The 12251-nt window shown below is 42.5% G+C and overlaps 1 protein-coding gene across 3 annotated transcripts; it reads right to left on the reverse strand.

Annotated features, from left to right (window-relative positions):
• Positions 1-3301: 3301 nt before the first annotated feature.
• LOC146172919 (uncharacterized) lies at positions 3302-11915 on the reverse strand. 3 transcript variants are annotated; one of them, XR_014701839.1, is made up of 5 exons: positions 11716-11915; positions 7757-7820; positions 7611-7662; positions 7377-7526; positions 3302-3523 (listed from the first exon to the last, which is right to left on the reverse strand). XR_014701839.1 is itself a non-coding variant. In XM_084583593.1 (4 exons), the coding sequence occupies exons 1-4, from the start codon at positions 11781-11783 to the stop codon at positions 3399-3401; spliced, it is 309 nt and encodes a 102-aa protein (XP_084439719.1). In that variant the 5' UTR covers positions 11784-11893; the 3' UTR covers positions 3302-3398. The 3 variants fall into 3 exon arrangements, 2 of the variants coding, with proteins under 2 accessions (XP_084439719.1, XP_084439720.1); XM_084583593.1 differs by lacking the exon at positions 7377-7526 and having other exon boundaries at positions 11716-11893; XM_084583594.1 differs by lacking the exons at positions 7377-7526; positions 7611-7662 and having other exon boundaries at positions 11716-11875.
• Positions 11916-12251: the final 336 nt, after the last annotated feature.

Below are 12251 nucleotides of genomic sequence, written 5' to 3' on the forward strand. Positions count from 1 at the left end.
TGCTGGAATCTTGGTAAAAACAAAGGCTGTCCTTGGCGTATCAATATTGAAACTGCTTAGTCACGTGTCTGCATGCAAATATTTCATTCCAAAATGGTTGTCAACCTGTATGTTGGGTATACAGCTATCAAACAAGCATCCGATGGTCAGTTTCTAAAGTAAAAAAATGCTAAAGTCAAAAAAGTAAAAAAAAGAAGTTGCTTGATAAATACGCTGTGCCGCAACTGTCGGAATGTTCTGGGTGGATTAATGAAGTCCTCATGGTTTTGAAGCCACAAGGTCGTGATATTGCGACATTACTTTTACTACAGGGAAAATGCTTTCCACCCTACCAACAAAATCATTTTGACATAATGCGATATGATGCCAGTAACGAATCTATTTTTCATGTATGCTTCCTTATTATTGACGTATAAATATTTGCGAAGTACCAAAACAGAAATATGTTCATACAGTTTTTCTTGTGGCTGTTACTGACGACTGCAGAATTTCTTACTTTCCACATTAACGTTAGCAATAGCGAAAATTCTTTCTCAGAAAATTTCACTGAGCTTTGGTATACGTCTAAGGAATCATCTTCTCTCTTAGCGGTACATATCGAAGGTTGCAACTCAGTTTTTGGACTATGTGCTACTACTAATATACGGCTATCATCGCCGACATTACACAGTGTGAATGACTTCTTGTCTTTGGAGACGCTGCAGTACGTCTCCGCACTTCTAAGGAACGCAGAACTCATGAATCCTCGGATCTTGTGGGACGGCGGAGCGTTCCAGCCTCTGAAGTAGAGATTCGGGCTGCCAATCGCCTGAGTAAGCCTGTGCCAATGTACTTTCTTTCTGCAGTCTGACGCTTAAGTAACAGAACAACTCCGTTATTGTTTCCGCTCAATATTTCAACTCGATTGAATGTTTAGAAACAGCAGCTGCGTCGATGTATAAGTACCTTCAGCCCGGTATAGTGACTCATCTTTAGTACACTTCTGATGAGGACGCCATCGTGGCCAACGGCTGCCTCAATCATGGGTGCTGAAAATTACAGCGGGTGACGTCTCCCATATTGACAAGTAGGGGCAGCCAGTAGTGGCGTACCGTCACGTGAAAGAAACAAGAATGCGATTGCCAGGTAATTACAGGCAATATCTACGCGGTTTCTGGACTATTATACGAAATGGGTCAAACAGCTCCTTCCTGATGTGGTTGCGGCGACGACGACACGAAACGCAGGAACTGGCTCCAAAGAGCTGCGTTCTGAAAGGAGAATGGTACAGACGAATGCTCGGCCGCAATGAGAAGCTGGCCTGACAAACGCAGGGGAAACAGAGAGAGAGAGAGAGAGAGAGAGAGAGAGAGAGAGAGAGATACTCTTTAATGAAAAACAGAAAATTTAACCGGCGTTTAGATTTCGTTGACATGCTGCTCTGTGTAGGAAGGGGAATTGGGGAGGGAAATGTTGAAAACGAATGGTGAGGAGAATAAAATGAATGAAGGGGGAGTTAAAATGCGGACATTAAATGCGTTGTAAAAGGCATCGTGTAATAATGGTATAAAATGGAATGATGAAATACATAGTCCGATAAATGTGCTTATGGAATTCACAGCGTGAAAAATGCCTGAGGGTAACATTCAAGGTGAATTTAGAGTTTGTCTAGAAGCTCAAGTTCTTTCAAATACGTAAATAAAAAGTTCATTGCGAGTCTTTGTTGCCTAGGGCAGGCCAAGGGACCTAAAACAATGTCCATTGTTAAACGCACTGGGGAGAGCTTTTCCATGCTATGTTTGTAGTACGCACGCTCGTCAGCGTACGCAGGACATTCAAGCAATATATGTTGCAGAGTTTCAATCGAGCCACAGTTGTCAAAATGCGGACTGTTCATTTGGCCAGAACAATATCGCAAGCTATTTGCGTCGAGGTTGGATTTTACCACGAAACATTCTCCTCACGATCAGTTTGATTTAGACATCTAAGTCATTTCTTCTCTGCATCAAGAGGACGTCACTTTTTAGTTGATGATTTCCTACGACACCAGTGGCACAGTAAGGCAGCTTTACGCTCAGCAGTACCTCATATCTGAGCGGTACAGAAGAGATACTCTACATGGGTGGTAGATGCGCGTATGGACTTCCCACGTGATCGTTCTGCGACATCTCTGCCGGGAGCGATGCTGAAATGTCAAACGAGTCATCAACAGCCTTACAAAGCCCAGCCTCTGCTCTGAGTGCCGTAGGGAGCCATGTGTCCTACGTGTGCATCGGGTGCGCTCGTGCTGCTGTGCAACAGCATCTATTCTACGGTCTACTCTGAAGCCGCACTCTCCCTACGTTCTCTATAAAGTATTAAAACGAGGCTGCCTCTGACGCTTTGTTTTCAAGCATTGAAGGAACCTAACATTCGCACAGTTGGCTTTTCTTGACCCTTCCCGCCTATTAGCTTGTAATTCATAGAACCAGTAGCTTACTCTTCAAGTCTCAATTTCTGGCACACCGCTTTCATTAGGTAGGCAAATGTGGAATATTGCTGGTGACCGTTACGGGCATTTATTTATTTTTATTTATTTATTTAGGTACTGAAGGCCTCCGTCTTAGGCCACTGGTAGAAGCGGGCTGTTAATGTTAAACATGTTGATGGATATACTATAATGTTCCGATATGTAGCAGAAATTTGCTTTTAATGTTTTCTTTTCGAAGAAACTTTAAAAAAGAGTAGTTAAAGCTCCATTGCAAAATACAATTGTTTTACATTTTTGATAATAATTGTGATGAAATTGTGAAATATTGTAGGGTATCTTTAGGAACGTATTCATTTAAATAATCCAGGCTTCCGATGTCTAGCAAGATTCGGATTCTGTAGTTTCTTTCGTGCTCACTACTTATTAATAATTACGATGTTGTAAAAAGTCAGAAAAGCGCGTTTTCGAAGATTAATATGCATAAAATAGCCAACCCGGCAAAAAAAAAAAAAAAACTACAGATATATATCTGCAGATTTCCTTTTGCCAGGTTGTCTTCAGGATGGCGCTGCTTAGAATCGCAAAAATAATTAATAATATTGCTTAATGCATCCAATATTTCAAGGCTCTCAAAACTGGTTCAGTACTTTTCTGAGGAGCGCGCTTTAGTGAGAGTATCGTTTAAGCGGAGCAGAAAGCACGCCATTACTTTTTTAAACTTCCGTTTTTATGGAACTTCGTGTCACAAGAAAAAGAAATACCAGCTGATTGCGCACAACCGCGCACAAAAAATTAGGACGGCCATGCACTTCATTTTGACACCGTGTAAACAAATCGACTAAAGGACTGACAGTGGTTTCAAGCTAGCCTTTTATTCAATGTTACCTGAAATAACAAATCTACAGTGCTGAATGCACAGTGTTGTGGTCACAAAACCAGGTGGAAGAAGTCACTGATGAGCAGGCTCTGGGGCATTGGTACTCCGCTTATCGCACAGAAGTGCGTATTGATCAAGTATGGATGGGTCCGACAGGTGCAATTGAGCGGGCACACAGACCGCCTGCGCAGGGAGCACTGCAAAATAAATAAAAGCTCTCCTCATTCGGATGATAAAGGAGGTCCGAAAGCGAGTATGCCAGGCAGTAGAAAATCATCTTCCCAAAGCCAGAGCAGGCATCAAATACCGAAAGTATATTTCGGTATATTTCAAAAATTATAAAGCTCCCCTCCATTATTCTGAAATTATGAAACAACCAGTGATTCATAGAGCGCGCAGACTGGCTGGAGCGATAAGCGAAATGTACCGATGGGCGCCTAATTGTCGCCCGTGCGGTTTTCCCGCGGTTGCTTGTTTTAACTTGAAAATATTAATATGCACAATGTACGCAGAGTAAAAAATGTATATTTTTAAACGCCTCTTCAAGAACGCAGTGTTATAAAAGAGAATCCTTTCTTGTGCTGAACAGGGCAAAAGAAAAACAAGGGGACAAATATCTTTGCGTTCGATATAATGAATGCAAGATATGGCTGAAAAATGGCCTGGCATTAAAATATTAATTAAAATAATCACCAAGATTAACACTGTGTAAACAGCAGTACAGCGATGAAGCAAGCACAAAAGGTGAGATATGAAAAACTCAAAACAAAAAAGCACCTTAGGCGTGAAGCAAATTGGCGAGGTGACCTACCACACGCCCTAGCTAACTAGCTGTGCCTCGAAGCATGAGATGTGGATTTCGATGCCCGATATCTCGATGCACCATCAAGTTTACATTTTAGGCGAAATATTTTATCTGGTCAGTGGTTTACGTTCCTTCCCAGAGGAAATGCGATGGATAACATGCCTTTGACACATATCGGTTCAGGTTACAGATAATTAAGCCTGCCCCATTAGAGGGTGAGGCCTTCACGTAGAACGTTCGGAAACCAAATAATGCACAGCCCAGCATATGAACATACTGCACCCTCAAAGCTTATAGCACACTAATTAATTAATAAGGGCAACTGCTAGACACTGAGATGGTACAAAAATATTAAAGTGGCCGAGAGCGGCATTTAATTGCTCTAACACTTTCAGGGCTAAAAAACGTTACCATAAAATCTGCCTTTGGCACAACGACATTTGCTTGAAAAACAACGACAGTCATATAATCTTGACAACAGCGCCACTGTATACGTTAACAGTGATTAGATTCACAGCCATTTCCACTACAATATAGTGCGAATTCCGTCACCAGGGTAGAATTTATAAGCGGATTAAAATTGGAGAACTCAAAGTGCGCCTACTGGTGAAATAAAGGTGTGTTAAATGTATTTTTTTTTCTCCATTCTAAACAGTTCGCTTTCTGATTCCTGATACAGAGCGGAAAAAAGTTGTTACTCCATGCTGCTAATTAGGCTTACTTCTCCCACACAAAAAAGTAAGGGCATTGCTTTTCTTAAAGTGCCATCCATACAACTGCCTCTTTAACAAAGCAGACGTTTTGTTTATTCCGTTTATTAGAGCGCGTAGCAAAATCGAGCACGTTTATCGACACAGCCTATATTAGAATAAACATTAACGAAATGGAATCTGTGGGCCAATGAATTGTTCTTTTTTGGAAACCAAATATTTGGTCTTTCGCTTACAGAGCCAAGGCCTCTGAACATATTTAACAGGAGCAATATTTTTTACTTTTTTTCTGATAGTACTTGAAGGATCCGTACGCTCTTAACATGGCTAGTAGTAATCTTTAACCTTTACGTGTCAGTAAATATGAGGGAAGATAAGTTCAGTATTGTTTATGGATGCATGGTTCGAATAAAGATTTATGCATGACACACAGATGTACTGACGCATACATATACTCAAGGTTCTACCGTGCAACCGCTGTGAGGCAGCGATTGCGTAGAAGCGGTTTCTGAGGAACCCATCGTTCCTTTAATGCAATTACGCAGGCATGAATTTTGAAGATTTGCAGAATAAAGCGCTATACCGTTCGCTTTAAATTTTCGATGCATCTTTGCCCTTATCTGCAGGTGCTCTATGAAATCAAAAGCATCTGCTTAAGCAAAGCTCGAAACATATACCTTCTCGCCTTTTTAAATATTAGGTGACGACCTTATCGACGTCAACAGAGCCACGGACGCAGATTTTTTATGTTGGGACTTACAACGACGATGCTGTGAAGCCATGTACATACAGCATCAAAAAGTGGTTTGTTTAATTGAAACTTCTGGAGGAAGCCGGAGCTCCGCCTTCAGAAATATGACGCGATAGCATAGGCTACCAGCCCATATATAAAGCACCGGTCTAACCAAGACGTGCCTGCGTGGGGTAACGTGAACGGAGGTATCCTGGCAGGCTGATTCCGCTATCCCCCTCCCGTAAGAAAACAGACTCGAGTCGGCTTCTCCTGCCAAAAACAATGTCAGGCAGCCCTATGGCCATTTTGTGATCAGCCATAATCGTGATATTTCGGTTAGAACGCCAACGCCGCACGCGGACGTCGGATTGTGGGTGAACGGGGAATTTAACGCTATCGCTGTAAATATTATGTGGTATTCTGGCAGAGCGCCCAGCCCATGTGCACGAACAGCGAGCTGTAGTCGCCCGGCAAGAATAGCCTGGGGTGATGGTAGATGGACCAACATGTTTGCGAGCTTGGCGTATGCCAGCTGCGTCAAGGCGTATGCCTTCTGCGTCAAATTAGAGTACGTGCACTAGCTGTGCGCTGAAATGCAGCCACATACGCTTCGCTGAAAGTCTTCATAATACCTACACCAACGCTGGAGTCCTCTTTTTTCTTTCACTACCTGACGCATAACTTGCCTTACGTCAGTCCTTCCAGTTGTACATACACATTATATCACTCTCTCGGCACGCCTTCTGGACCTGTAGGCCGGACTGTCAGCGCGTGATACGCTTGGATAAGCATAGGCTCGCTGCATATTGTCACAGACGGCGAAGAAGCGGGCAGTGGCGCGGGCAGGCGCGCTCGCGCTAGGCCCGCCAACATCTCATTGTCATCTCACGGTCACCGAACCTCATCTCTTTGCCCTCTCTTCTTTTGTGCTCATAGGCTTCCCGCTCCGTAACATTTTGGCTTGAGGCGCTGGGTACATCATCATTCCTCATCATCCTGGCTCGGAGCTTCGGCGCCCTGGGGCAGCGGGTTCCATGGAGCGCATCACCTGGCTTTTCCTCAGCCTGTCGGACCCGACGCAACATTGTCGTTGCTCTGCCCCGTCCCCCCTCCCCGACCACAAGAGAGAACGAAGGAGACTGACCCGAGACGCCACCTACACGGCCACGAGGCATAGTGCAACAGCCGACGACCATGTGACCCAACTGAACCAATTTGCCGACCTGAGACCCCAACGACCCAAGAGCCGCCTTATATGAACTCACGACCCCTGCCCAAGCCATGCGGTGCGTGCCTGGGCCTCGGCCATCGGTTCTTGAAGGCCAGTGGTCCGAAAGCATTCTGGGCCAGGCTTCATCCGAGAATTACCGTGGCGGCAAGCAATTGTCTTCTTCCTTCTTTCTCTTCATCTGAAGCCATCCAGTCACGCACATCATTATGCCATGTACTCATCAACATTGAGAAAGTTTCTACTCAACAACTAGGACGATCGCTCCGTGGCCCCTGGTATCTTACGGACGAGGAAGAAGTGGGCAGTGGTGCAGGAAGGAGCGCTCGCGCTAGGCCCGCCAACATTTCATTAACCGTCATCTCACAATCATTGAACATCATCTCTCTATCCCCTGTTTTTTGCGTTGATCGTCTTGCCACCCCGTAACATCTTCACCACAACAGGCCACCTAGTAGCCCCGCGACTCAGGTTCGTCCGCCGCTCGAGATGGAATAACCATATAAATTCACCTATCAAAACATCTATGCACCTACTATATATTTAGAACCTAATAGCACCGATGAACACTCACATGTTTCTGCAGAAGTGTATTCTATCGTAGCACACATTACGCAGAAGCATTTTTGATCTTTTGCGAAAATATTCCAGGATGATACTAATAAGCTCTACTTTCTTTCGCGTCCACTTGTGATGAAGGGAATTTTTTCTTCTAGTTTCGGAACTGAAAACATGTCAGCAAGTAGTTCAATTACGGGCAGGCACTCAAGCGTATAGAGGTGATCAATCATGTAATGTATATCCTGACCTCCAAATAATCCACCGTGGGTCCAGTTTAAAAGTATTGTTGCATACGTTCTCTAAATTCAGATGACACAGCTCCATTTAGTTGCACAGCTTTCTCGGCAAAGAACAAAAACACGCATGCTTAAATTTTGCTTTATTCTTGCATACCTTTATGAGGCCGCACCGCTTAATGTGGATTTGAATGTCTTCAGGGTAATGCGAGAGAGGCATGCTGAGGAAGATTAAAAATAGCAGTGTTCAGTACACGATTCTTTCTAGATATTGTGAGAACAAACCAAAATGAGCGCCATGAAACAGAGGTCAAGCACATGAACAACATGAACAAGAAGACTAACACTAAGTAAATTGTGATGTCATCATAGAAGTACTGGTCATAAGTCTTTGTCTTAACACTATTCGAAGATTTCATATCGCAGTCGTACACTTTATGATGTGTTTAGTTTCAACCTTAATAGTGTTAAGGATGCGGTGTCGCAAAAACTCCGGTGTCAGCGCTGATTATTGTGATCGAAAAATTCCGGTAAAATTAAAGAATATGGAGTTCATGAACGTCTCAAAGACGCTTCCTATTCCCATCAAATTGTTTCATGGAGGTTTCTCTAATCAAGGCTAAGCATTGAAGCTGAAATTAAAATGAAGTTGAGAAAATTGGTCTGGGATATGAACCCTAGACTTCCCGATTTATAGATGAATGCGCTAGCTATAGGCCATGATAGATTTTTCTTTTATCTTCTACACAATTCTGGGAGCCGAAATAACATTTACAATGATCCCCTTACATGAGGGTATGTTAGCAAACAGTTAAAGCAGGTTTCGTCTTATCAAATTCCGTCAAGGACAACAGAATCTCACCGTCAAGAGCCATTCAGGAAGTTAATCATCTCTTTTCTGTATTTCCACTAACCACTACATACTTTCGTGGAAATAGATTCTGGCTGCCCTTGCATCTGGTTCACAATGGTATCAAACTGTTCTTGGACGCCACGTACTCTCCCTGCCTGACGAAGGCTCTGTCACTGATACAAAGGACGACACGCACAAGTGATAGATTAAATAGGTATACAAGTGCTAATAAAAAGATACAACACATTTACACAAGTTTTCTCACATGTATACATTCTGCACGTACGTATACATAGACTGCAACTCTGGCAAAAGGAGATAACTACATCCCTTTCGACTTGTTACTTTGGCGCGGGTATCTTCGAGCTGCCTCTTCCAATACGGTTGACTGTCGCGATAACAATTTCACGGAGGTTGACACTCAGGGCAGGTTTGCAAAGTTAACCGGAGTCTCTGCCTTCCTCAAAGCCAAACACGCCAATGGATTTTGTCCAGTTTATTTGACTTACTGTCGATTCACTAAATAGTCTAGCACAATCAATAGCCTTTCTTATGCCCTCACAGTCAACAGTAAACACAGCCACGTCGTCCGCATAATTCAGCCACTTAACTTCTGCCGCTTGTAACTTAAATCCTTGAATACAGTTATTTTGTAGTATATTTGAATACAGTGTTTCAATCTATACAAAACAAAAGGTGGCTTAAAGGGTCACTCCTAGCGTACCGAAAGCTTGACGTCTGTCTTTTTTATAAGCAGTCTCGTTTTGCAGTTCCAATATTGCGTTGCACCATCTCCAATCGCTCCCTGATTACTAAACCAATATTCACATGATACAGAATAAAAAAAGCGAGAGGTCATGTGAAACACAATCAAAAGCTCTTTCCATGTGTAGCTCAAGGGTGGCAACCGACATCACAGCATTGAAGTACAAACTTTTCTTTATAAATTTTAGGCGTAACAAAACGATGCTTTTGGTGCCACAAGTTTGATGGCCACCTAGTATTTCATTCATTACCATTTGCAACTTGAATGCTAGTACATTCACATATATTTTGTAGTCCACATTGGTTAGTTGGTGTAGGTCTTTATGCTGTCACCGGTCTTTACTTTCCTGTGTCTTCCGTTTTCGAAATAAGCCCAGTGTGGGATACACCAAAACAAGGAGTTAGTGCTTTCAAATCATATGCATCGTAAAACAATGGTCTTAGCAGAAGGGAAATGTCTCCCATAAATCCTTTATAGAATTCCGCAGTTAACCCGTCTGGTCCAGGAGACTATAGAATTTAAATTGTCTATGGCTCGTTGAATTTGTGATTCAGAAATCGGTCCCTCTGATCTCTGTTTCTGTTCGTTATATATTTCTAGCATTGCTCCAAGAAATGTATCCCTAAATGCGTCCGTTCTGACACCGTTTAACTCGAAAAGCGCCCAATCGTATTAAAAAAGTCACCTGTTCTATGTGTTCTTCGTCATCTGCTATAATTCATCTCCTTTTCATATTTTTAATAAGATTTCGCCCAGCCCGGGGTTTTTTTTGCCAATACTAACGCTCGTTTTGACGGTGTTTTATCGAAAACTACCTCTTCAGCTCTCACGCGCACCAGCGCCCCTCGATAATTTCTATAATTTTGAACTTTTGCTTCATTTTTATTATGTCATCTATGGACTGACCAGGTGCTTTTCTCTCCTGGTTCATTAGATTTAAGCAACATTTGTCTTCGCGGGGATAGGTCACGATAAATTTCTTCTGCGTTGCCCATTTCAAATGAAAACTATTTACTTTAAGTTGAATATCTAATGAATACATTGTAGTGTGTGATTAGAACGATTGTCTTAGAAAGGCGTCATTAAACATTTATCAGTAATTACTACTGTTGAAAGAAGGAATTATGTCAATATGCGAAAAAACAAATATCGATATCGATCGCTGCGCGAGGGACGCTCTGATTTTTTACAAGATTGCTTTGAAGACCAGCAGAGGGCGATTGAAATATAAGGAACATATTCTTTGATTGGATAAAAGCAGCAGTAACAGTTCTACTACTCAGGGAATACTTCGAACGCCTGTGCCCGTCATTAAGATGCCTCCGGAAAATTTTGGCGCAGTTGGGAGGCCGCAAGGGGAACGAGAAAGAAAAAGAAAGGGGAGCGGGTCATCGAGTACAGTGAAGATATCGCTGAATTGTATTGTGAGCGAAACAAAAACTTTTGAACATGTGTATACGATGAAAAAAAAAGCGGTTTTGCGAGTGTCGCGTCATGATGCGTATGGACCTGGTAATCGCTATAACCGCTGTAGCGTCAGCCAAGTTTTATTGCGTTGTTTTCTTACTCTTGTTTCCCTAATTTGGGGCAGGAAACAATTCGAATGTGCTCTCAACTGGACCTCATCTGCGGACGTGTTATTCCTAGAAAAACTAGCCACAGGTCTCTTCAAAGCAAGATATGAAACCTGCACCCTCCCACCCGAACTACCCCGAGCACCAATTTTCCTTTTCTGTTTTTTGAAACTCTGTATTCGATCTTTTCTTACTATCTAAACCCTTTTCCCTATGTGGTTAAAATTCGCAAACGAGAGCAGTTGCCTGTTTTAAACTGATAATAAAGCCATGAATTTCGCCTTGCTGCCTTGACACAAATATGCTCCCAGGCATGACCGCTATCGAATGCAAATTTCAGTGAATTAAATGCCGACATGGAGCTATCATCCTTTGCACATAGCCTTTTCATGAGTGCACTCCTTTACCTAGGTTCTGAAAGGCTTTCTTCTTTCCGGTAATTGTGCGTAAAATTGTTGAACAAATAAATGAAACATTGTTGAGTACAAAATAAATATTTCACCGCAGCAGGTGAAGGACGTCAGTGTCCTTAATATGGCAAGGCACTGTAGGTCAGAGGGATCTCCATGGCACCGGATGAAAAAGCAATTACGAAATAAGTTCTGTGTCTTTCGGCCTTCCGCCGGTGCAGTTAGCTGTCGCGATTTTCGAGCTACATTACCGTTCAAATATTTCGAGGGCCTGCCTTCATCTTCTGCAGGAAAGGATCTTGTCTGAATGTCTCCAACAAATTCCAAATGACCCAATCAAATTCTGAGCTTTCGCTAAGGGCATACAAATATTATATTAGTATCAAAACATATGAAAATCCTCATATATGCGTATACAGCACACAACTTATTCCAAGAGTTAAAAAATAGTGGTGTGAGACTAATTTCAAAGCGTGCATAAACGAAATGTATCAATGCTTAGGCACTGCTTACATGAGCGGTCCCGCTTCGATGAAGGTGAGAAGGGAACAGAGAAAAAAAATCAACCAAATTCCCTTCATATTATGAAATATGACACCGTGGTCAGAGCAAGCTCCAGGAACAATAGTCAGGCTTAATACGTATAGCCTCTATTCTGCATAGGTTAAATACATGCTCGACGTGATATCTTTCATCATTCGCGATGTGTTTCCCATCGCAGATGGCTTTCAAAGCAGATTTCTGATGCATGTATTACAGCTGAATATGAGCAAGATGCCTTTGCGAGAACGAGTAATGGTATGTTATTTAAGTGGCAGTCTGTACATGGCCAGTAGGGATCTGCATTAGGCATAGAAGTCTCTTCTTCGTTTATCTTAAAGACGCACTTCATATTGGGTGATTATGTCCCAAATAACATACACTATATATCTAATAATAAAGGTCGGTATAGATTTCGTATTCGCGAAACAGTTGTACCCTAAATTCAGGCATAGTAAAATAAAAATAATAGGCTCCGGAATGTGTGTTTATTGCCGTCATTGCGGAAA

The sequence above is a fragment of the Amblyomma maculatum genome, chromosome 11 (genome assembly GCF_055883805.1).
Source record: "Amblyomma maculatum isolate TAMU_Amacu chromosome 11, ASM5588380v1, whole genome shotgun sequence".
Classification (NCBI taxonomy): Eukaryota; Metazoa; Arthropoda; class Arachnida; order Ixodida; family Ixodidae; genus Amblyomma; species Amblyomma maculatum.

Coding starts and splice junctions, on each gene's coding strand:
- LOC146172919 (XM_084583593.1), bottom strand. CDS start 11,783: ATGAAGGGAATTTGGTTGATTTTTTTTCTCTGTTCCCTTCTCACCTTC. Junction 7,821..11,715: donor ATCGAAGCGGGACCGCTCAT/GTAAGCAGTGCC, acceptor AATCTTCCTCAG/CATGCCTCTCTCGCATTACC. Junction 3,524..7,610: donor CCACGGTGGATTATTTGGAG/GTCAGGATATAC, acceptor TTTATTTTGCAG/TGCTCCCTGCGCAGGCGGTC.